The 27362-nt window shown below is 39.1% G+C and overlaps 1 protein-coding gene across 1 annotated transcript in view; it reads right to left on the bottom strand.

Moving 5' to 3' along the window:
• Nucleotides 1–8011: 8011 nt before the first annotated feature.
• The window catches only part of LOC139472984 (LIM/homeobox protein Lhx3-like), a 34996-nt gene continuing 15645 nt past the window's right edge, over nt 8012–27362 (bottom strand). The window contains exons 2-5 of the mRNA XM_071255481.1: nt 24020–24194; nt 10625–10836; nt 9789–10112; nt 8012–9154 (exon numbers count right to left, since the gene is read on the bottom strand). Coding sequence (XP_071111582.1) covers nt 8808–9154; nt 9789–10112; nt 10625–10836; nt 24020–24194 — 1058 coding nt within the window. The 3' untranslated portion in view covers nt 8012–8807. The remainder of the gene's footprint in view (nt 9155–9788; nt 10113–10624; nt 10837–24019; nt 24195–27362) is intronic.

The following is a 27362-nucleotide window of genomic DNA, read 5'->3' as shown; positions in this document are numbered from 1 at the left end:
TCCTTGTTTGAGCCACGTTAATGCCGAGTGTCGGGCAGGGTATCAACAAGTACCATCTTTTAACGTATTTTGGTATGACGCAGCCGGGGATCGAACCCCGGACCTTCGGCTCTCCGGGCGGACGCTCTACCTCAGGACCAAGGAGGCGGTTCTCATAAATGTAGAAATAAAACAACACAACCATGTTGACTTAGCATGTTAAATACCATAAATATAAACGTTCACATAGGGGTATATTGCTTCCCTCGCCCTGTACATATGGCAAACAAAAGGCGTCCGGAGACAGCCATATCTACTTACACACGATAAAAACGCCGCAGCTCTAAGCCAGTCGGGCCCCAGTCTAAATTCACAAACCGTTGAGTTACAGCCATGAGGGAGTGAGTGACTCGGGTTTTAACGCGGCTTTTAACAGTATTCATGTTATATCATGGCGTGTCAGCTTAATGTGGGTGGAAAGCCCGAAGTGATGCAGGTCTCCGACGTTTACAACTTCGGTGAAACCCACGAGCACGGTATGGTGCTGACAAACCTAGAAACATAATCGGGGCGAACCAGGATTCGAACCCACAATCATAGGTTTCTGGCGTGCCAAAGGGACGCAACTGTACAGCGAATCGCGGCGCCTTAGGCGACTGGGCCACCCGTGCCCCCTACAGCCATGATAACAATTGAAGGTACTCAAAAGTAAGGCCGTTGTTTGGACCTTCGGGAACTGTGGTTAAAGCGTTCGCTCGTCACGCCGAAGTCCCGGGTTCGATTCCCACATGGGTGAAGCCCTTTTTCTGATTCCCCAATAAAACAATAAACTACTGATACTCCTGAATTATGGCTAAAAGCGGCTTAAAACCATACTCACTCACTGCTATATCATAGTATCGTATTATTTGATCTTTGGTCATCAGTGATTGTCTACGGCCCTGGCATCAAACTAATCCAGGACAGCTTACTTTTTAGACCTTCTTAACTTGAACAGTCTCAAACTACAAATACAGTAAAGTACGTTTATAACGAATACGCTTATAACGAACTGACCGATAAAACGAACTTATTTTTAGTCCCGACCATTTGTTGTTTAAATGCTGTATATATGCCTATAACGAACCACTAAAATTAGTGGTCCCTTTGAGTTCGTTATAACCGTAGTTTATTGTAATTCGAAATGAATTCGGGTTAACGATGTTTCGCTGTACATCCGCTTGTAAGGCTTCAAAAAATGTATCTCGTACACATTTTTCTCAAAGGAGAGGATGGCAGCAGGACTTTTGCTGTATTTTTATATTGAAAATAATTAATTGGGTTGGGGGTGGGGACGTGAGGGGGGACACTTTTTCTTTTCTTCACACCAAGATTACCAACAAACAAAACTTGGCACACATTAAGCTGAGCTCTTCAATACAATGTCAGTTGTCAAGGGTTTTATGTCATGCATAACAGCGTATTCTCCATGGGGCGCGGGAAATACTGTAAATCAGTTTTATTGCCGATAAAGAGTAACGCGCCGATGCTCGAGGCATTTTTTAGCTTTCAATACATCAGGAATGCACAGTTTGCGTGTTTTGATGCACTTACTTGCCCTGCAAATTATCTGTGTAATGTATTTTGCTTTGATCATTTACTGTCAGCCATACAAAACTCAAACCTATTCACCTTGATTCGTTTGAAATAGTAAATATATAACAAATTTATTAGCTCACACGTAGAACGTTTAAGTAGTTTATTTAATTGTTTTAGAAACCTCAAGTCATCCTAATGCGACTAACCCCAAAATGAAACGCTTTTTCATTAACAGATCGATCTTTTCATTGTATGGTCAGTTCGACATCTAAAACATCACTATTGTGTGAAGCTAATAACGCGACATGTGCACTATTCTGCCAATTGATCTATATTTAGAACAAACAAAAAATAAATGGGTTTTGTTAATTAATAGTCTCTTAGTAAAACGCGATGCTGCCGCCTGATTACAGTGTAACAAGCGAGGCAATCGGCTTGAACGAGACCTCAACCATATTCATCTTATCTTGGAAATCAATCCGCGGAACTACACTTTCAAGGCGCGGAAGCATTGTTTGTGGTGTAATCAGACTACAAAGTTAATCCCTGAAAAAACGATCTACGACGCTTTTGTTCTTTAGTACGTGCATACAAGCTGTTATTGCATTTAGTATGTAAATATATGATTAAACGTTCCATCTCCTCTCTCTGTCACACGAACAAATATTTCAAAATATTAATATTCATGTTTCAGTGATAGGCTGATATCGATGTCAACGCCTTGAAAGATCATGTTAGTGATAAAACACAATTCGAGGTAACAATCGTCATTATTCCCAAAATACTTTAAAAAAATACCTGGCCCTGGCCTCCTTTTTAATTTTTTTATATCTGAATTGGCTTCTTTACATGTTTTCATTTTTTGTAAATTAGAATTTAGATGAAATCCCAAATTCAAATTCTTCCAAAAAAGAATTTGTTTTGTTCTTTAAACTAGTTCTGGTGAAGTTGAATTTATTATGTTAATCTCCATAATGTCCGTTTGTGAATGTATTTCGTCAAAACTTTAATACAGGACACGACCTTTTCACATTTCTAGTTATATGGAAAGGTGGTGCTTAATTTATTTCAAGGTGTATATATAATTTTGAAAAGGAAATAAAGTTTTGAGGTCAGACTCGCTTTGGGCCTATTACAATGGCGTAAGGGGTTGACCATTTGATATTCGTAGGGGTGGGGTGGGATTTTGTATTGCGTCCAAAAAATTTCTTCAGCTATAGCTACCAACGAGTTTTCATAATTAAAACTAAGAGTCAAAATATTCTTTACTAAAAACACTTTGCAACAAGGTAATTTTTGTGGCAGACAATAGCAAGCATAATTTTTAATTCGGAGACAACTTATTTTTTTGGATAAAATCCCAGGCTCCCCCTCTATATCAAATGGTCGGCCCCTAGGGCCATTCCAGTGTGGATTGTTGTGATAAAAAGACTTTGGTCGATCAGTGGAGCCATATTGTCCTTATCATCATAATTTTTATCGATTTTCTGTTATCGGCAGAACGATATGATCACAATTACTCACAGTTGAGTAAATTTATTTTGAATATTCGAAATTGATACATATGCTACATTCCCCTGAAACAATTAATTGAATTCTAACAAATAAAACTATAAACTAATTGGCGAACATCCAAAACGAGCACGTAGATAATTATTCTGTCTGAAACCCTGAATTATTGATGAATAATCTACATAAATGACTGCTTCCGTGTTGACAATGCATAGCTACTTGAACTTTTACGATATTTAGATTTACTCATCACCGAAAACTATATATAATGCCATGTACATCAATACATTTATGTGATTTCCGCATAATAACATCTGGTTCCTTGCTTGGTAGGCAGAACTCGTTTCTACAGCGCAATCGGGCGGTTAATGGGCCACTTGTTCCGATGTAATGATGCGCGTCGTTAAAAACTTCCCGGCCATATGGACACCCTGAGCGAGAGATAGTATTTCATGTTTAACAGATTCCTTTCAATTGAGTTAAAACAGTTACCGCGCACCCTGGGGCCCAGCTTCGAGGGACTGACTTTGTTTAACGGTTTAGACGAGAAAGATCGATGGATCGCCAGTTTTAAAAAGTCAAACTTGAGAGTCCTCCCGCGTTGGGTCGAGAAGTTTTCGCTGCCACCAAATGGCGGAACATGTTTTCTTTGTTGCCGGAAATCGGCAAGTCGTCAACTCGATTTTCCGCATGTCGTAAAAGGTCGTTCCCATCCATCATGTCGCTACAAATGATGACGCATTGTTGCCAATATGAAGAAGAGGCTAGTTTAAATGTTAACATCCTGGGGGAATTTTCGATTTATTACCGATCTGCCTCAACTTGTCCACTTCAGTCTGCACAACAAAGAAAAAGTGTATATGTAATAAACTAGCGTATTTGATCAAGTGTACTTTCGATTTTTTTCTACACGAATTGAAAATAAAACATTCTACCCAATAGGGCACGATGCATAAATGGCTACTTTTTATTTTTAATTTCAATTCGTTTAAAACGTAAAAAGTTCACATTGAAACTAAATATCGTGATATATGGATATGTATATTCTTGAAAGGTCTTACCAGGGATATTATGTGTTTGTATGTCTGTATATTTATGTATGCCATCTGTGCCTAATAATGTCCCCTTACCCCCTAATTAACAGGTTATAAATAGTGAGTGATACCCACGAGCACGGGTATGGTGCTGACAAACCTAGAAACATAATCGGGGCCAACCGGGATTCGAACCCACAATCATAGGTTTCTGGCGTGCCCAAGGGAAGCAACTCTGAATCGCGGCGCCTTAGACGACTTGGCCATCCGTGCCCTAAGGCTATAAATAGAACTTCAACATGATTCCATTATATAACTATTTTTATGTCGGGAAACTGTCGTGATCAATGCAATAGTAGAATGTCAACATAACAATTTTTCACAGAACTCTCAGAAACATGAAGGGCTGTCAGTTGCCTCTCAATTTCTGCTGACGTCAGCACTAATTAACCCTACGTGTTTTAAAAGCATTATTTAAAGATACCATTGAGCGATACCGTAGTGCCGGAAGGTGAACGTGGGCCAAACAGCCTCTCTTCAAAAGACGGGTCGGTCGGATAGCCTAGTGGTTAAAACGTTCGCTCGTCAAGCCGAAGACCCGGGTTCGATTCCCGACATGGGTACAATGTGTGAAGCCCATTTCTGGTGTCCCCCGCCGTGATATTGCTGGAATATTGCTAAAAGCGGCGTAAAACATACTTACTCACTCACTCACTCACTCACTCTTCACAAGACACTAGCTGCCGTAACTGTGTCTTTGTGCTGCTTTTTGTAAATGAGAAACTGCCCTCGATTCGCTTATTAAAACTTTTGCTTCACATATGTGAACATATATTTTCGATCATGCAATTTTCTATGAAACATCGATGAGTACGGAATTTGGGCCGCCACGAAGTGCGTTGCAGATTTGGACCGAGGATCTCTAAGATAATCCGGGGATGTATTAGCTGTAGCCACAAGTCAAAATAAAAATCGCTTATGAAGGCATCACTTAGACACTGTCACCACAGCTACGCAATGACACCAATGGCACAAAATAAACCCCAATTTCGTCCGAAATATCACGATTATGTATGCTTTGGAATTAAGCAGCGCTAGAATTGGACGCTCGATGACTATCTCTAAAAAATGAAACTTTCACCACTATCACTATCAGATTAGATATTGGATTTAAACCTACGCTCATCGGATTCTGGCACCTCTAAGGGGCGAAACTCTGCACAGTACATTATGCCTACACTGTTGAACCCATGTTGACCCTTGTCGGAATAGTTCCAAGGCTGTCTACGACGTGTTGTCAGAGGTGACTAATTTGGACGGGGTGGTCAAGCCCGACGACTTCATTGCCTGTCCTTGAACCACGACGGTGTTGGACATGATGTCAATCGCTGGTTTATCTGATATGGACAAGATTATTTTACAAGCCTGTGTGAGACACCTGGAATGCTATTGACATCCGTGCAACACAGAACGTACATAACAAGGTAGACGCAATTTTTATAAGGCCGCTTGCTTGACAACGGCATAAGTATCTATACCGAAACGTCGCTTTTTACAATATCAAAGAAGCTCGTGGGGTAGCTTAGTGCTTAAAGCGTTCGCTCGTCGTGCCGAAGACCCGGGTTCTATTCAAGACCAGGGTACAGTGTATGAAGCCCATTTCTGGTGTCCCCCGCCGTGATATTGCTGGAATATTGCTAAAGCCTGCGTTAAACCATACTCACTCACTCACTCTACGAAGAGGTATATTTTGTACAATTTTCGGAAAGTTTCCAGATTTTGACCACTTCTGAGTTTGAATGGAATAGCATTCCACAGTGCGTGGGCAGAGACTGAGATAGATCTGATTGCTGTTGTTGTTGTTGTTGTTGTTGTTGTTGTTGTTGCTTGGCGTGTGTTTTTCAGCTGTTATCGGCTTTGGTGTGATCTCCAGGTTATAGAACTGAAGCGAATGGCTTGTCGGATATGTAATGATCTGCATGCTTTATGCGTGGTGATCATCATAATATACTAGTATCTGAGACGATATACATGCCTTTTCCTATTTCTTGGACCCCATTTCGTGATAAATACGCTTGACGTCTAAAAGCATCGGACAAAACATTAGTTAAAAGTATATCTGTTTACATACAAAATATTAATATAGAGTTACAGTAAAATACCCACAGACGTTAACAGATGGAACTTCTTGTTCTGTCTGGCGCTCGGTATTAAGGTGCTAAAACAAGGACTGGTCGGCTCGGAGTCAGTATACTGTGTCTGAGTGGGGTATTCATGTTAAACTGCGGCATGGTATCTCAATGGGCTAGCACTATAAAACCGGCACTAGTCCGGACTGATACAAGCAGACCCCGCCGACCAGTCCAAACAGCGTCAATGAACGTCAATGAACGTCGCCAAGCGCAATAATCCTGAACGTGACGTGACGTTAAATCCCATTTCACCTCACCTAATTTATTTCATGTCGGGTCTGTTTTGACATGAAGTTTGTTTGTTTCTTTTTTGGTCTTGTTTTATTTTTCCATTTCCAACATGGAGTTGTCGCAGGTTATCCACCATGTACATCCCCCAAACGTGTATATGGTGATATGAAACCAAGGAACGCATCGGATCCTGGCGTGACCAAAGGCCAACTATTCTGCACAGCGACATACGGCAATAGAAACCCGTAATGTATTATATATACTAGTACTAAGACCAAAATTGTTATTTTTTATTACCACTAGAATTGTTTCTAGTGAAAAAATCCATAAAACGGATATCGATAAAACTGGATGTTTTATTAAACAATGCACATGAATATTGCACATGAGACAATTACTCAGAACAAAATCTCTGATAAATTAGGATAACGTTAAAAATCGCAACAACGGAATAAATAAACATAAAATTATCATAAAAGGCAGGGTTGACTTCAAAAATATGTGAGTATTGAAATTATAACCAAGACATTGCACGTCGCCCTAAAAGGATACCCCTCAATGCGAGTTATCTCCCCTTGAAAATATATAAGTTGCCATTTTGATAATTATATATTATTATGCACACACCAATGGGAGATAACTCTACAATAAATAACAGTGTAAAGGCATTAAATAAGGTTTAAAGAACGAAAACAATGTTAAACATATGTCATGATGTCAAGTACAATCAAATATCAACTGTAAAATTGGTGATAACGGGACAAAATGTTGTAATTAGATTGTTAAAAGTTGATATATGTATTGTGTATGTACAAGCAAAGAAATTAAGTCATCACTAAACCGGCGTATGACTAGGGATCACTCTCTATAGGTGAAATGTGACCAAATTATTCACGTTCAGGGCTGATATGCGAGACAAAGCGGCCCAGATTGAGCATGACTATCTCTCACTGGCCATAAGTAGCATTTGTTCAATAAAATATGTGATATGTCAATAAACCAGTTTCTTAATAAGTTATATACAACTTTATGTATTCAACTTCCAATGCAATTCGGTGTAAACTACCATTTACTACTTAAAGGAATGACCACCCGACACTTTCATATTACTATGGTTTAACCTGCCATGACAAATTTACTCCAGCAAAACAAACTTTACCACTCAGATGATCTCATGTTTGATATATTATATGCAAACAATGAACAGTACTTGCGCTTAGTCAGCCCTCAAAGAATACTTCCACACGTTTGTTGTTTTTTTTAAATATTATTTGAATTTTTTTTAATGAAAATTAAAAATTCGCAGAAAGCACATCTGCTGTTGGGTATCGTTTCTTTGAATAACTATAAATCTGCTTTTCTAGCACAAATTTACAACATTTTAATAATGGTACAAGTCATGTGTTTGCAAATTCCTTTCTTACCCCAATCTTCATTGAACCAATATATTTTTACACAAAATTACCCAGCCAGAAAGTATTTTTTAACTCTTGCAGGAATGAGTGATGGGTAAATGGACTTAATCAAATTTGACAACAGTTCTTCAATATCAAATTACATAAAATATTAAAAATTATTTAAAGAAAATATTTTTAAAAAATAAATAAATAAATAAAGAATTACATAAAATACAAAATCGGTACACTTCCTTTTGTCCCTCAGTTTATGAAAGAATCGGATCGTCCTTAACTTCTTTTAAGTAATAGAAATGAAAAGAAAATCATAACGCTTTTATATTGTTCAGGAAATGAAAAGATGATAAATAGATTTCGTAAGTACAACATGGCTGAGATCGAAGAATAATAAAGCTTGTTTCTTGGAAATGATGACAGGTGATATGTAGCGACGTCAGAGTCAATAGCTTGAATCGAAATAATACAGATACATTGTCATTATAACGTAGCGTATCGGAGCACCAACCAATGCAAGGAGTCCGTCCGTTCTATAACGGTCATCGCTACGTCGAATCGATACAGACTTCACAAACTTGGTACAATAAATATCGCACATCGAATGAACGAAAGAATTTTCCCTTGACCTCCTCCGCGCAAAATGTCAGGACAATGCAACAGCCGGCAATCGTTTTAACTTGATACGGACGAAAGCCTATTCGTCAAAGATTGTCATTTGTCTTCACGGTGCCTCTACACAGAACGACTAGTATCCATCACGTCACAAAAATATATTTATTTGAATCTGTATACGTTATGCGGCTACGAACGTTTCTCCGCATGACTCCGTTTCATATTGTCCAATCAGAACAGCACAATCTGTCACATGACTAATACACTTCCACGTGATTTTGTGAGGTGACCGGCGGGTAATCGACAAAGCCGGAAGGGGTGTCGTTGACATCGGGCGGCATCATTCGAACCATGTTTTGCGCGCCACCAAGCGGCAGTGAATCCAGTGGCAACATTTGAGGATGGCTAGATGGGATGTTTGGCGAATGACGTCCGATAAATTGCCCCCCTGGCAGACCGTTGAAGTGCCCCCATGCGTCCATAGGGGGCGTACTTGGTGGGCCCCCTGGCATCCCCAAAGATTCGTGGTCCACTGGGCCAGACCCATAGAGGTCCCCAGACAGACGCCCCGAGTGGACGGGTCCTTCAAGGTCATCCAAACTGCCTGTAAGAAAATAAACAAGATAATTAATTCACTGTGCCAGCATTTAACGCCATTTCTTCATAACATTCGGTTTGGTAGGCTAGTGGTTAAAGTGTTTGCCCGTCATCGATGCCCTTGGTTCGATTCCACATATGGGACAAAGCCATGTATTGGTGTCACCGCAATGATATGGTCGGGTTGTTGCTGAAAGAGGCGCAAAAAAGCGCGTTCATTTGGCTGATTGCGTGTCATGATAGCCCGACGTCACGCATAATATCAATCACTGATTGGTCAGGTCTGTCGATTATTTACATGGCCGGATACTGGATACTGATGTGTTCAGCGTTAAACAACAAACAAACATAAGTTGAAGTTGTTGTTTTGTTTGTTTGTTGTTTAAAGCTGCACTCGGTAATATTCCAGTTATATTACTGCGGCCTGGAAATATTCGAGTCTGGATTAGACAATCCTGTGATTGATATCATGAGCATCAATTCACACATGGGATACGATGACATTCATCAACCAAGTTGGCAAGCCTGGCCACCCGAGTCAACTCTTACGACGAGCATTGTCGCCTTTTACGGCAAGAATGGGATGCTGAAGACCTATTCTACACTGGATCTTCACGGGTCTAGATGAAGTTTGGACCTACCCTGAAACGAACTGTCTGTAAGTCCATCATCAGATCTGTCATCGGCGCTAAGAGAACTGTCGTGGTCTCCTTCTCTCTTGATCTGTCGGAAATAAGGGTTCCATCTTTGCCTTCCGGCATCTTTCTTCAACCTTTTTTCTTTGGCCCTCCGATTCTGGAACCACACTTGAACTACACGCATGTCCAAACCGGTTTCGGTACTGAGTTGTTCCCGGACGTGACGCGCGGGTTTGGGGCTTTCATTGTATGCCCGTTTCAATGCTTCTAACTGCTTGGCTGTGATTGTGGTACGTGGGCGCTTATTTGAAGGATCCATTTCGAAATCTGAAATATGAAATATTTGATAATCAGCTTTGATATGAAAACAATAACCTTTCTATCTATCCCGTATACCTTTCCTTCTAGCTGAGTCTGTTAATTAATTTCAGTGATCAAATCCCACTTCATTAAAATGCTTTAGTTTAATTAAAAACCGATTTAATTTTGTTTCATCCGACAGCATTTTTTTCATTAGGTTAAATAATACAAGATATTCTTGTTTTTAAATAATGTTAAAATTATAATTTTATTTTATTTCGACATAGGACTATCAGTTTTGAAATAAAATAAGCAAACCAAAGTATCAAAACGAGGCCTATCTATAAAATATTGCAATAAGACCATCAATTTTACAATCAGAAAGCCTTCAGATAGTGCAATACCTGGCAATTAACTATATGCCACAAAATAACCAGATATGCATAAAAATGTGCATTGGTGACGTCATCTTAAATGTGTCACGAATGACGTCATAACATGCAAATGAGATCAATTCAGGTGTGAGAAAATGTACACACCGGTAGTTCCCCGGGCCTTAGCAGCCTCGTAGTCGCTCTTGCACACTAGTTTCTTGTCTTCCATGAGGTAGAACTCGTCCCCTGTGTTGAGTTGCCGAGAGCACATGAGACAGGCGAAGCAGTCCAGGTGATACACGTTCTCCTGGGCGCGGCGAACAACCTCCGTCGGGGGGATACCCTTCTCACACCCAGCACACTTCGTCCCAAACAGTCTGCAATAATAATAATAATAATAATAATAATAATAATAATAATAATAATAATAATAATAATAATGATGATGATTATGATAATAATAATGATAATAATAATAATAATGATAATAATAATAAATAACGATGGTGATGATGATGAGGAGGAGGAGGATGACGACGGCAAAGGGAAAACTATTAAAGATAATAGAATTCACGCTGCACATTATATTGTTTTCCGTTCCAATTAAAGAGGCACGCAATGTTTTAAGCAGCCGGGCAAAAAGAAAATATACACCCATACTTGATGGTGGCTAAATATGTAAAATACAGGAAATGGTTATACGATAGCGATGTATTTTATACTAGTATCATTGTTGTGTTTTGGACCTTAAGTTTAGTGTTTCGGCGACAGTTTTCAGCCAAGTAACCATTCGATAACGTTTGTATTTTTTTCGTCAAATCCAATTTTCAAGTGTACACTTTCTCTTTTCCAGCATTTAATTGGAAAATTGTACAAAGCTACGTTAAGTCCGACTGACAATGAGTAAAACAAAACAAAAAATAGCACAACCATTGTCTACTGTACATGTTTCTGTTAAAAACGCAGCTACAGTTTTCGTGTTACAATCATAATTTTGTTACAAAATATTTATCATTAAATGCTTGTTACGACTGCTGAGAGCCTAACTCACTTTTACATGTCTATGTTGTTTTTTAATGGGAGTAAATAACACTCCGCCCAATAAAAGTACAAGAACCGCTTCAAACTCCATGCTTTTACCCAAATCCTCTTAAAAAAACAAATTCCCTGACTCAGCATCTACTGTATTCTATTTAAAAAACAGTTCATCACACAAATATACGAAAAAGTTGACATATTTGCAGCTTTTCAAATATTGCAATCACAGGCATTTTTGCATTTTAATATCTTCCTGACAAATGCGATATTCTTCCAACGCAAAAACCTCGCCAGCGAGGAAGCATAATATTTGACAAAAACGTTCCTAAATGGTATAAAATGTTTCATGTTTTGTTAGATTTTGCCAGCATCCAGCGCCGAGATGTCGAGGCGCAGTCTGCAACATTGACCTAAGTTTCGTTGCAGGGCGATGACACGTCCACTTATTAAGTTGCAGCTAATCGGCGAAGTATGGAATACAATAACTGTCAAAATTTGACAAATGAGACTTTCCAGCATCGGTATCCCTTGACGCGTGCTCTCAGAACTGAATCCAATACAAAAACAAGCGGATAGCATGGTTTGTATCGCTTTAGCCAAACGATCCCCATTGAACAATGCAACTTTCGTTGATGCTGTTTGATAACATCGCAGGGTCGATAGCTATACGAACACATATCATGCCTCTAACATTGGCTCCAAATGTTTGATGTCCGCAAATGAGAATTTGAAATATTAGCATGGTTTTGTACAAATCTTAAAGCCATCACAATTGTTTCGCGTTTAAAAGGAAGGAACATGAAAACAATATATAATTTTATAGTTATTTTTAAAAAAAGTGGAAATGGTCTCATGATTTTGTGCCCATTTAACAGAATGTAAGGGCATAAATGGGGAGAAAATGTGTGATGTAAAGGTGCGAAAACTTCTCTTATTGTTTCGTGGTTGTGTAATGATTTCCAGAAGCACTGAAACTACTCGCTGAATGACACGGCGTTTCTTGTATTCTGGGATATTTGTAAAAATGGTTCACAGTTTCAATCTTTGCATTAATCCTATTTAAAAAGAAAACAAGTCCTTTTACGACAAACTTCTTAACACAGCTTCATCCTAGACGCCGGTCGTGTAGCCTAGTGGTCAAAGCGTTTGCTCGTTACACCAAAGAACCCAGTTCGAATCCATAAATGGGAGTAATGTATGAACGTATTTCTGGATCGTTGCCGTGATCTGGCAGTGAACCGTTCCGAGGGCAATTTATAATCTGTCTTAATTATTTTCGTTATTTTTTAACTGAAGACACGCAGCATGTTTACCGTACCGTATTGCAAACACTCATTATTTGTTAGTTTGTTTGTTTGTTGTTTAACGCCGCACACAGCAATATTCCGGCTACATGACGGCGGTCTGTAAATAATCGAGTCTGGACCTGACTAACCAGTGATTGATATCATGAGCATCGATCTAGGCAATTGGGATAGGATGACATGCATCAACCAAGTCAGCGAGCCTGACCACCCCATCCCTTGAGTCGCCCCTTACAAGCATAGACGACTTTTACGTCAAGCATGGGTTGCTGAGGACCTTTTCACGGGTCCAATGTTTATTTACATTAACTGCTAAGCAAAAGAAAGTATACACCATGTTTGACGGTGGCTGAAATTGAAATATGTGTGTGTTTTAAATTGTTTGTGTGTGTTTGTTGTTTAATGTCGCACTCAGCAATATTCCAGCTATATGACGGCGGTCTGTAAATAATCGAGTCTGGACCAAACATTCCAGTGATTAAGATCATGAGCATCGATCCACGCAATTTGGACACGATGACATTCATCAACCAAGTCAGCGAGCCTGGAAAATGAAATGAAACAAAGAAGAAACGGTTAGTCAAAACGGTGACGTATTTGATATGGGTGTCGTAGTTGTGTTTAGGACCTACGTTTGCAGTATTTTGCGCGACTGCTGTCATCCAAGTGACGTTTTTATAACGTTTGTAATTATTGGTCAAATCGAAGTTTGAAGTGTATCACATCCATTGTCGGTAAGTGTATGTTGTTGACATGGAACATTAAAAAAACATGTCTTCAGATAGTTGATTTCGATTTCTATACTACAATATGAGTATGTCACTTTGTAAACAAAAACAAATAAATTTCGTGAGAAAGATAATATAGGAAGGCTATAATATTTGGAAATATATAGAAAACGGTTTGTCTTTGTTCCTCGGTGCAAATTTAATATGAGATATACAGTCTGGGCAAGATTCTTCCCCGCCGTCATATAGCTGGAATATTGCAGAGTGCGGCGTTAAACAACAAACCAACCAACAACCAAGATTCTTCATATTTCGGTTGAGTTTACAGGTTGTTCAACGTAAGGCTGATAACCAATCGAAATCATTATGAGGCATCAATATCCACCATAGTGACCAAACCTATTGACCACTACTGACCAAAGTCCCTCCCCATCCTCATCTATCATCCGCTCCAACACAGAACCTAGTGTATTTCACACAGAGCTGCTGAAGGGGACGATCGATAAGGCTTTTACACTTTTTTCCCCAGTAATCCCTTAAATCGAGTAATAAGCTTTAAAGATGATGGTGACCTTCCTTCTCTCGTTACACAAATCCTATTTAGGGCTTAGTTCTCTGGTTTTACCCATCCCTTAACTTGCACAGGGCCATTCACACATGTGATGGAGCAGGGACGCTGAACACTCTCGCAGACCAGAAGTGTCGAAGTACACTAGATTTGATACCATGTCATTTGGAACATTTTATCATGCACATGTACACGAACAGCCTGGCAAAATAAAATATACACCCACGTTTGATTTTCATAACATTGAAACAAGCAAAAAATAGTTGATGGTGATGTGTTTGAGACGGGTATTATATTTGTGTTTTGGACGTTAGGTTTGCAGTGTTTCGTAAACTATTTTCAGCCTAGTAACGTTTTGAGACGTTGTAATTCTTTCGTTATATTTAATTTTAAAGTGTAAATGTTCATTTTCCCAGCAGTTCGTTTTGTCGTCGTTACACTAAGATCGGATGCATGTTCACATGTGTTCCGTCCTTTAGACTTCATGGTGAGATTTTGGTGCTCAATGTCTTTGGCATAGATTTGTGTTCAGAAACCAGATTTGGAAACGAAATTAAATCATGTGGATGAATGTCATTTTTACCGGTTGAGAGCGCTAATAAGCTTATGACATAGTCTTGGTATGTCGCCCCAGCACGGAAGGCACGTGCTTGAAATCACAAAGGATGATGCGGTAGTATATTTCATTCTGAAATACACACCGCAACACGCGGCGGTCCCAATTGCCAATGGCATACTCTCCATATCACAAAGGCTTCAATTTGACTAATTGTTACGCATTTTTGTAACATGCATATTATAATTTCATTCATGACATTATCATTTAGAAATGAATGGCTACATACACAAAAAGTATTATTTTTCATCACCGATCAAGTTCTTTTCGATTCCGAATTCCTGTCTTGGTTCGGCCCGTTTCTTATTGATTTGCAACCAGGAGAGGCTACGAGCGTTGAAGACATGTCACTTAATACAATTGTGAATTTGGGGGTGAATTTTGGAAAAATGAAAATTGGACCTGACCTTCCCGTTTTGTTTTTAAAAAAATGATGGATACCAGAAAGCTATTATGATGTGGCCTAATATTTACAATCCGCAATATATGTGCTGTAGGACAAGAAATAGGAAATCTGAAAAACTGAGAATATTTAAATGTTCGTACCAATAACGTTCGTCCTACTTCTTGAAGTCAAAGTCTTAGAATTTGAAAATGAAAGCCAAATTCCCATCTGAACGTTCAACACTCGCAGCCACTTTAAAAATAGTTCTGTTTTTTCACTTCACCATCGAGGTTGTGTAGTCATAGACAAAGCATCCCCCGGTGTTTTCATCCGTATCCTAAACTAATTAGTTCGAGAAAATATTGATTGGTATATTGATTAAAAAAGCCCAAACTACGGCCAGTCAAGTACAGATCATCAGAGATATTAGAACAAGGGTTTGTGGCCTCAAAAAGGATATACAGTGCATATCCTTAAGTGCAACTACACAATAGAGTATTTATTTATTGATATTAACTTCTTGGCTTTAGGTGAGATATTGGAAAGACCAACTGACTCAAACGAGATGGGACTTTAACGCAGATCGATATAGACTCTCTTTAGATACAGTTCATGCTGGATATTATTGTTTGTCTTGTTCGTTGTTAAATGCCGCACTCTGTAATATTTCACGATATGACCGCCGTCTGAAAATATTCTAGCCTGGATAAGACAATATAGTGATTCAAATTATGAGCCTCGATCCACGCTACTGGGATACGATGACATGCATCAACCAAGTCAATGACCTCGACCACCTGATCCCGTTAGTTGCCTCTTGAGACAAACATGGGTTGCTGAATTTTAACCCGGATCTTTCCTCCTTGTTCAAGATACAATACGCATATATGAAAATATCTGTATGAAGAACGGCATGTTAATACATTAACAGACAATTTCGACTTGAATGTATTTGCAATGTACAAAATCTTAAATTGACTTAAAAATACATTGCATGTTATCATGTATTTTTACTGTAAGCGCACATGCATTAAAATAATTTATTTGTAACAAATGTATTTTACCATCTCTTACAAATACAGTCAAAAACGTCAGATGTATTTTTGCTCTTTTCGTTCTCTCCGAGTACTCCTAAACAAATTATCCGAAGTGCGATTCTTTGATGTTGATAATAAGCATAGGACTGACAGATTTTTTACAAATCACCTCAAATTAAAAAATCCCTGAAAATTGAAGCTCCATATGGGACTTTTGTTTGCGGAGAAATTCGTTTTCTCGACCATGTCGAATCTGTCATTCACGAACGAGATAAAATCTCGCGATCTCGCGTGATTTCTTTGTTCTGCGCGCGCAGGTATATTGCCTATCTAGACGTTGCCGTTTCACCAAACGCGAAGTGAAAGTTGATTTGGGTGCTTTCGTGATTCCTTGTCAATACAGCTTCCCCAGGGGCCCAGTCGTGATAAATTGGAAATATCGAATACCGGACGAACGAACCGCTAGAGATGCTCACCACTAACCAGCAGCGGATGATAGGGGGGAAAAACAAAACCAATCAACTTTCAAACTTTCTTCAACGTTTTAATTAAATATCTTTAACAAACACATAAGGAATAAATTATATGCATCCCAGTCACTGTGCGATTGTTTGAATTGTATCTATCCACGTGCTTGTACATTTTATAGTTTTTTTATGAAATAAGTTTTAATTAATTATCAACGTCCCTTTCCAAATAAACAAATAAGAAAAGAATTACATGTGTATCTTGATAGCTGGGCGATCATCATATTTTTGTATTCATGTGGGTGTACAATTTATACACGTTAATTTAATAAATTTTAACTAATTATTAACATATCTGTACCCAAAAACACACAGGGAATGGATCTCATGTGTGTGCACGTGTCCCGTGTAGATCCGGGTTGGAATAGGTCTTCGTGTATCCCAATTGTGTGGATCGATGGTCTTGATGTCAATCACTGCATTGTCCGGTCCAGACTTGATTATTTACAGACCGCCGTAATTACTGGAATATTTCTGAGTGCGGCGTTAAACAACAAATAAACAAACAAACATGTATGTGTATCTTGGTCGTTGGTTTGATTATTTATATTTTTTCATTTATGTGAATGTAAAAAAAAAATTATATGTTTGTGAAATAAGTATGCACACTGTTTAAACGTCTGTGGAAAGACGCGTTGTTTCTGAAGACAGATAGCTACATTATAATGAAGGCAGTTCCTTGATGCCACGGCGATCGTAATTACTGAGAAAACCACTTTTCACTCGTGCAGCTTTGCATCTTAATCTACGTTTGTTTAAAGCATCTAAATGCCATAAAATGTCTGTTCTTCTGATTGCGTAATCTCATATGAAACATAAATATTCGTATATTGTTTTTTATAACACAAAGCAATGCATTATGTCTTTTCAAACGTCCTTCCAAGTTTGATGCGATCTTGATTCAACTGCTGTAGTTTTTGTCTTGCTTTATTGTTGCGGTTGATGTCATACACATTACATCGCTGGCTGACGATGCTGCCGTACCAAATGTTGTCCGTTTCACATGGCTTTCAGGCTCATGATCACAGAGCGAAGCCATTTCACGTGGAGTGGTGTCGATATCACCTGAAGCCGTGTTAATTTCAGAGACACAGGGCTGAGTACCTATAACGCGCGATATCAACTGCTGGTTGATTTCATAGTTCGCATGTCTGCTACTTAATAACCCAGCAGGGAGGGTGGATGTGCTTTGAGTGTCTCGCAGATACGCCATTACACCTGTCCTCTTGTGAACATCAAAGGTGTGCCGCTGTACAGGTAAACCAGGTGAAAATGGCGCATCGATTCTTTCCTGTTCTCTAACTCGCGATAAATCAAGCTGATTAAATATTCAGTAAACATTCATGTCTATTTCAATCTCGTGGTGTTTGCTGCTGTTGTTATCGTACAAAAAGCTCATAAAGGATGCGAGCGAGATAACTCGCACATGCACCTAGAACACCCATGCGGAACGATTGTGTCATATGCCCGTAATATATTGCATCTGAAATTGACATCAGTGGATTTCACTTTGTAAATAATTCATCCAGAATCCCCAGTAACAGGTCGTCTTGCGTGAACCTCAATTCAGTCGACTTGGTTCGAAAATAATCCTTCAATATTTAATATTTTGATTTTCATAGTCTCTTGATTAACGGGACAGCTTGACACCCTCCGAAGATCGCGTGACAAAAACTTATTTCAATTGAGGTAACCTCATCTAAAGTCTATATTCATATGGAAATTTTGGTCTGTGTCACGCGATCAGACTCGTCCCTGAGACACGAGACAATCTGCACGTGCCGCACGCGACATACCTTGTAAATATCACGTGAAATCCGTGCCTTTGAAATCGGATCGTGTCAGTTAGGAAGACTTTGAAACACCCCTGAAGGATGCACGTGGCGACGTGAATGAGATCAACCAGCTGTGAAATAGACAAGACTGCAACGTGCAATTTACATCATCTCGACAAGTATCTTCGTATCTCGTCTCCGCATATTACCCTGTTATTTAAAATTTATAACCCCTCTAATGGTTCCCAGGTCGTTAGTAACACAAATATGACTCGATAAATCACGTTTTATGTTCAAATCCTGACAACATGAAAGTTACTGACATTTTAAGAAGTGCCTTTTTCCCCCAAATCACTGTTGAGAACTTGATATTTTCGCCACTATCTTCTTATTTCTCGTACCACCACTCATCATAACTCATCATCATATTCATTCTTCGCGATATCGAATAGTTTTCGTTTTCATTAATGTTAAATGCATGGCTATTTCTGCTAAGATAGTTTTGACATTTCAAGTAATAAATCTAATTATTTCAATGCCGGGTGGCCAACAATTTAAAACCCTATTCAGGGTTTGGCTGTACGAATTATGCTAACTCTTAATTTCTAATTATCAAAACATTTGAAATGACAAAAAGAAAAAATACAACTCCTCTACGATTAAAATTAAAATCTACTTGAGATATTTCTTGATTCTAACAACCAGTAATCTTAGATTCTTTGTTTTTTTATAAAAAAGCATTCGTAAAATTATTAACAGTTCTTTCCCGTGTCCGCGCTTCGTCGCCACATCGTTCCCATTGAAACAGTTTATGTTAAACTGTTATCAGCTTGACGATAATGGCTTCATTCGTGGAAATCAGTTTATAACAAATTATCGAAACCCTGTGAGAATTCTTCTCGTCTGTATTTGAAAGGGGTCATGCGACACGACAAAATTGATTTAGCCGAATGAAAAACATTGGAACAGGAACCGTCCATTATGTTTATGTCACACACAGGAGCAGAATTTGGTGTCTATTTTTTTATGTTTTTAGGGGCGCTAGTTGTTAAAGTGACGCAGTGTTATTTTTCAATGTTGCTTCTTATCTATATTTGCTTATTGATATTTACTAAACAAATGTTATTCTTTTCATACAAAAACCAATTTTATCTACATCGCGAACCAAAATCAACATACTACATCAAGATCAGTGTTTTTTCTTTGAAATTAAAATTTAAAGAGCCTAAAATTTTATTTTTTGTGACCTTAAGTTATTGATCTTAAAGATAGAACAATAACGAACACATGTAATATTTGACATTTGATCAGCTAAGTTTGTTTATGTATTGAAAAACGATCTCTCGGGCAGTAATGTCATTAGTCATCAGATACCATGTCGTTTTGTAACGATATAAATCTACAACTAAAACCGGAAATAAACCCAAAGAACATTAAGAACGACAATTTGAAAATTCGTTCGCTAGAGATCACTTCAAAGTAATCAAAGGCAGTAATTAAGGAAATTATATTTCTCTTTCGAAATTGACATCTTCGAATTGCAATACGGTTCCATATTCCGACGTCAATTTCATCATATACACCAGATTGCCGCAAAGGTGACGTTGACATTAGACGTGCCTAACTGTCGGAGGATAATTCCCTGCTAAGATATAAAAGCTTCTTTAGGGCGAGCGGGAGACAGCCGTGACGTCACAAGGACGGAATTACTGGATTTTTGGCTTTTGATAACTGCCGTCAGCGATATAAACTATTTATATACAAATGTCGTTGAAGCAGTGCGTTAGCGGAGGGATGGTGTATTTCTGTATACATGCCGACAGTGCAACCCAGATAGAATTATTGTGGCGATATGAAGGACATCACAATTAATACCATTACCCGAAAATACGAAAATAAATTATACGTTTCTTAACTTATTCAGTGATGTTGATGCAAGGATCGGTTTATGAAAGATTTATATAAGACTGTTTTATGCACGTGAACCCAAGCTGCAGTACTAAATACGGAAATTGTACTTGAAGCGCGAAAGTTATGAAATTTGCACTCGGAGTAAAAAGTTGATTTCATATATATGTTAACGTCATTAGCCCGGGGCATACTCAAAAATGGTTCATGTGTATGCTTAACTGTCATATGCGTAATACAGTTTCACGGTGCCCAACATTTTAGTCTTAAAACTCGGTTCATGAACTATTCTAACAACCCACCACCATCTACGACTTGTTCTTATCCAAAATGATTGGTTGGTTGGTTTGTTGTTTAACGCCGCACTCAGCAATATTCCAGCTATATGATGGCGGTCTGTAAATAATCGAGTCTGGACCAGACAATCCAGTGATTAATGTCATGAGCATCGATCCACGCAATTGGGATCGATGACATGCATCAACCAAGTCAGCGAGCCTGACCACCCGATCCCGTTAGTCGCCTTTTGCGACAAGCACAGTCGCCTGTTACGGCAAGCATTAGTTGCTGAAGACCTATTCTAACTGGGAGCTTCACGGGTCTGTCCAAAATGACCCCGCCGACAAGTCGCATATGCCGACGCAGTGGTAGGATGGGTGTGTGAAACAGGAAGCGAGATCTTAGGTTTGTTCGGAGGAGTAGAACGTGTGCGGGTTGAAAATACCTGTTTTAGTTAATTGGTATACATATCGTTAACATATCGTTTTAAGTTTAAATCAGTTAACGCGCTATCGTGTCACTGGATTGTCTGGCCCAAACTCGCTATCACTGGATTTACTGGTCCAGACTCGATTGTTTGTTTGTCAAGAGTAATGCTCTACAGATTTGGCAACAAAGAAATCTTACTTTTTTGTGCTAATTGTGTGAGTGGCGGACGCCACCGGTAGAGCAAGTAAGGCTTACCCTTTTCGCGAACAAAGCGTAATCACTGATTTTCAGTTATCCATTATTATAATTTTCAAGGCTATTTTGCCTTTTACGCCCTATGGAATCTGCTTCGCTGGATAACCGAGTGCGGTTTTTCTCTGACGTTTTATATATATAATAACTCCACTGGGTTAAAGATTTCAGGTTTTCCGTTGCTTCAGACAATATCTGTATTATATCATTGCGAACGAGTATTTGAAACTCAATATGATACCTGGTATTTAGTTACAGTATACGAAATACCATAATCGATTGTGGTTTCAGTATTTCAATATGAGCTGTCAGTTTGAAAGCAAACACACGTTTCGTCAGAAAATTAATACAAGATATATATATTTTTGATTTCATATGGAGATATATAGTAAGCGTTGCTTCCTTATTTAACATGATCCTTTTCGTTGGAACCATCCAACTCGGTAAGGCTGACACCAATAAACATAATAATATTCCTGTAATTATCATCATGACTACGACATCGCTGTCAGTGGATCATGTATAAGGACCACTTGACCACCCCTCACTTGACCACCCCTCAGGCCCGTGAAGACGCCGGGGTAGAATAGGTCTTCAGCAACCCATACTTGCCGTAAAAGGTGACTATGCTTGTCGTAAAAGGCGACTAACGGGATCGGGTGGTCAGGCTTGCTGACTTGGTTGATGCATGTCATCGATCCCAATTGCGTGGATCGATGCTCATGATATTAATCACTGGATTGTCTGGTCCAGACTCGATTATTTACAGACCGCCGTCATATAGCTGGAATATTGCTGAGTGCGGCGTTAAACAACAAACAAACAAAAACAACCCCCCTCAACAGGTGCCACCCTTGTCCCACGAACAACACTCATTCCTCCAGGTAATATCAACACATTATAACGACATAGTCTCACATTCGCAATGCGTATCAACTTTTAACAAGACAACAGATCCTCTACTTAGCGTCTGTTGAAATCAAGTCTCTCTTTCTTAGCACCCTACTTCAGATTTTCAACAAACTGTAATCAACGACAGGGCACTTAAAACATTAATGATTTAGAACTATATTTTTTACCCGTTAGTGTGTCGGTGATTGTTGTCTCAGGGAGTGCGTTTCTATTCAAAAAAAACAATCAGCTTTTCAGCGTGTTGGGACAGAAAATCATAAATATTTAACAAATACATTTCGTGTGTCCATTATATTGCAGGTGTTTTGAGCACATAGCATTATCTTCGCCAAATATGACGATACAAACAAAACGCAAAACTAGAAAGTCACTCGAGTATAACGTTCAGTTTTTAACACTCTTCCGACTGCTTAGAATGTGGTCCCGCCCGCTGAATTATTCAGCCATCCATTGACGCTAGATTGTAAAGCAATTTACTTTTTTTTCAAATCGTTGGAGATGTTTTTTGTCAGAGATATAGTTAATAGCTATCATCAATTGTGCAGCGGGCTGCAGGAAAAGCTTGTCAGTTGCAGGTGGATTGTCAACAGGAGAGTATGAATAAATAACGCACAGTCTTTAAAGTTTATCCTAACAATTGAGTTCGCTGATAATGTTAAAAGCCTGAAGCACAGTAATTACTTTATTACTGGTATTTTCTATTGTTAGTTTCCTAGGATTCAAAAGCTTAGTGCTGCATCTCGATAACAGCAATACCAAAAAATAAATTTGCACCATTGCGCGATTATAATAAATGTAGAATGTTTGAGATTTTTTTCTAACATCTAAATTACTAGACAACCCATATAATAAAAATAATAATTATTATTATTATTATTATTGTTGTTGTTGTTGCTGTTGATGTTATTTAAAAATTAATAATAATAATAATATTTTTTAATAATTGCGTAGTCTAATTAAACTGCTGTTGTGCCCTAAATAAATGCAGGAATGTTAAAACACGTTATGGACCTCATGTAGAACGAAAATGAACAATAATCAAAACCGTTTATCTACAAAGATATCACATTCAGTTTGACGAAAGATGCATATTTTTTTTAACTTTTACCAGAGTTCTAAAGCCGTTCGGTGTGTCATAGTTCAAACAAGCCCGTGACGTTGTGTATGCACTTTCCATAGAAAGTTTCCCGTGCACGGTTTTCGCGTGCACAGATGGTTGGAATTCAGAGCGCGAGTCCCCGTCAGTGAAATTCTAATTTGGCTATCCTCAGTTGCAGGACCCTGTTTGCTGTGCGTGCCAATATCAGTTGGAGGGGGATTGCAAGAGGGAGGGTACGTGAGGAGATTGTATTTTAAGAAACAGTTTCTTGCTGTACAGATGTCGATGGGGGTTTGGCTAAAACTCAGGGGGGAACTGCGAATACTGTAAAATCATTTTAATGCCCCAAACGTGATTTTCAAGATTCAGTCGGGAAAAGTCTTGATCTGGTCGATGGTGTCTTGTCTGTGCAAGATTTTAGATGTATTCATTGTTATCGTGTGTGTAAGATGTCGACTAATTATAGCTATAGATGTCTCTCATAGCTATAAGTATCTCTCTCTTATAGCTATAAGCATTGCTCTCTCTCTCTCTCTCCACTTCATCGGTCAACTACATATAAAAAAAGTACGTGAGCGTACTAAACCTGAATAAACTATGAAATAACATGTACTGAAAATATCTCTCTATCTCTCTCTCTCTCTCTCTCTCTCTCTCTCTCTCTCTCTCTCTCTCTCTGTATAAATGATTTGTATGTACTTACTTGAAAAAATCGTCTTTGCAGTACACTTTATCTCCTTTTGAAAAACATTTATCGGATAGTTGTGCCTGGCAATCTGCACATTTTAGACACTTTGAGTGCCACGACCGGTCGAGCACTTTTAGTATAAACCTGTCCAGAATCTGCTCTCCACAGCCAGCACACTTGGGAATTGCAGCTGAAAGAGGAAATGGACACGTGAAATAGACATCTCTATCTGTAAAATAGACAACATTATACATGATAGTGGCATTAATGTACGTGCAACAGTATACACGAAACGCTCCCCAATTAAGTCATAGATAGGCTTCACTTGCATGGAATTCACATCACAGTTTGAAGAACATTCATTCTCATGTAGATGAAATATACAACGGCGTATATGAAATACACAACCATCCGTGAACATACAACTTTAGTTGTACATCACTATAATTGAAGCATACATCAGGACTGAGGTATATCGACAACAGATTACAGTACGTTCAATATACGATGATTTATATCATCACGAAACTGACTTATTTATGCGGAGTCAATCGATGTGTATGTAAAATGCATAAATATTTATGACATATACTGCAATAGACATATCCATTAAAGTGTCTGGTACCCTTTTCAAGTTTGGTATTCAACATCAGCGCTTCGTAAAAAAATGAACCATTAACACACGTGATCAGTTCTAATATACGAAATATCACGTGGTGTGAAACCACTCTCGGTCTTGACACTGGGGGATGGGGTGGGGGGCGTATTTACATAGCAGAGCCTCACAGTTCTGTTAGACGTCACCAATATGACGACAGAATATCACAGTGCTGTAACCCCGTGAAGATCTGTGTTAGAGATGGTCTTCAGCAACCAATGCTTGTCGTAAGAGGTGACTATGCTTGTGGTAAGGACAGGCTCGCTGACTTGGTTGATGCATGTCATCGTTTTCTAAATTGTGTGGATCGATGCTTATGATGTCAATCACTGGATTGTTTGGTCCAGTCTCGATTACTTACAGACCGCTGTTATATAGCTTGAATATTGCTCAATGCGGCGTTAAACAACCAACAAACAAACGGATATCCCACTAGACCTGTGAAGATCCGGGTTAGAATATTCTTCAGCAACCCATGCTTGCCTTAAAAGGCGACAATACTCGTCGTAAGTGGCGACTAACAGGATCGGGTGGTCAGGCTCGCTGACTTGGGTGATGCATGTCATCGTATCCCAGTAGCTAGGATAGATGCTCATGATGACAATTACTAGATTGTCTGGTCCAGACTCAATTATTTACAGACCGCCGTCATATGTGTGGACTATTGATGAGTGTGGCGTTAAACAACAAAGTTCAGTTTCTAAATGCCTTTTAATGCGCGTCAATTCGCTGTAGAGTTACGTCCTGTGAGGCTTAAACATATCATCGTGGGTTCGAATCCCAAATTCGCTTTGATTATGCGTCTAGGTTTGACAGCACCATACCCATGCTTGTGGGTTTCACCAAAGTGGGAAACTTGTAAGACCTCCTATACATGAAGCTGACACGCAGTGATCTTACTGAAATATTTACAAAGGGGCGTTAAACCAAACCAACGCCCTCCCATATCAAAAAGTTTTTGGATAAATAAAATTGTTTCACGTGTGTGTCAGACAGAAGTTCGGTTGAAGCGAAACAACGTTCACAGATGCTGCAAGAAAACAAAATTCCTCCTCAATCTTTGTCAAAAGCACTCGATCCAGACCGACAGATATGGTTGCCTTTATGCGTATGCAGTCCTAATAAACGCTTCACTGACCATAACCTCGAAAACAATAGCACCTCAAAACATTTTAGTACCCTTCATCCGCCGAGAAATCACTTCTGAAGGCCAAAATCAAATAAAGCGAGTCAACTTCTCCTCGTAGCTTCTTGGGTGGTGCACGAAACAACCCAAGCGGCAAAATGGCGGACAGGCATGGTAGCAGACGACAGTAGAGCGATCGGCTGCCGTTCGGCATTAAATGAATTAAACTGGAGATTTGGAGACTAATTTAATTAGGCTTTGGGGTGAGATGGTGCCGAGAGACTGGCACAACATCCCTGCATCAAAATAAATTTAATTAGCGCCTCAGCCAAATGCGGTGAAGCCAATTAAGGTAATACGCTGTCTCGAACGCGTGCGGTGTTCTCGTGCTAAACGTGCGCGGGATAGTTCGGCAGACGTGCCCGTGAAACCAGCCCAAGAGCCAGTTTTCAAGCTACGTGCCTTAGCATGGATTTCAGCCCCACGTTTGGGCTGTAACTGTCAATACTTGAGAGAGCTGTGGGTTTTCGGAGAGACCCAGGAGTGCCACAAGCGGCCAAACTCAAGCCAGCCGTCTCCCCGACGTCTCTGAGCCAAGAAACCAAACAAGAGAGGGATTCTCGAATTTCATTCCCTGGATCCGGGTTTTACAGGACGATCCTATCCCGGATCAGACGCGGACCAGTCCAGCTGTATCTCCAAGGAACAGACTGTGCAATGGTCTGGGCTGTATTCTAAGCAGCGATGAAGTAGCCTTCACATCCCAGGGTATATTCAACATCTATGTAATTAGGGAATTGCCGTCACTCTTGTTATGAGGGATAGACTGCTTTGGTCGAAATCTCATAAATTAATATTGGCATTTTTAGTCTGGCTATTTCAAGCCCAGATTTCCTATGTACCCATGTAAGGACATCTAAAACTTGGATCAGGCCGTGATTTAACGGAAAGTGGAATAATGAGTATAGATTTCTTTAACGCAGTTATAATATCTGATTTCCCTGAATCCCGATACACCTCAATGCTATTTGCAAACCAATAACTTTGATAGAAAAGGCCGCCCTGTATTGATATTATATATAAGATAAGATAGTTTGGGCTGACGTGTATGTACTGCGCTAGGTTTTTGTTTGGTAAGCTTAATGTGAGTCTCGGCAATTACTTTATTATCAAATTCATTACAAAACAACGAAAACTGATATACTGTCTAACGCCAGCCTCACATATGTAGCTTATAGGATACAAAAGAATTATCTCCCTTTGTAATTCAATCGGTCTCGAAAATGGCGCTGTTTCAAGTGATCAGATAGTTTCGTTGTCATTGTTCTTTAAACCATAAAATATATCTCAACGATTCTTAACAACGTGTAAACGAATTAATTGTTATACCCTTATCCCATTTTCAGAAGAAAAAGACTTAAACAACACAATAATGACACAAAAGCAGCTTAATGGTAATAAAAATTCTGTGTGATGATCTTTGATATTATTTGCCAACATCGCGACATGTTTGAAACAATGCACCAAACGCCGACATACGAGTGCGGACTGTCTCGAATCCTTAAACTTATTGT

The sequence above is a fragment of the Haliotis cracherodii genome, unplaced genomic scaffold (genome assembly GCF_022045235.1).
Source record: "Haliotis cracherodii isolate W230 unplaced genomic scaffold, xgHalCrac1.p SCAF_26, whole genome shotgun sequence".
Lineage (NCBI taxonomy): Eukaryota > Metazoa > Mollusca > Gastropoda > Lepetellida > Haliotidae > Haliotis > Haliotis cracherodii.
This window is presented reverse-complemented; position numbering and strand designations above follow the sequence as displayed.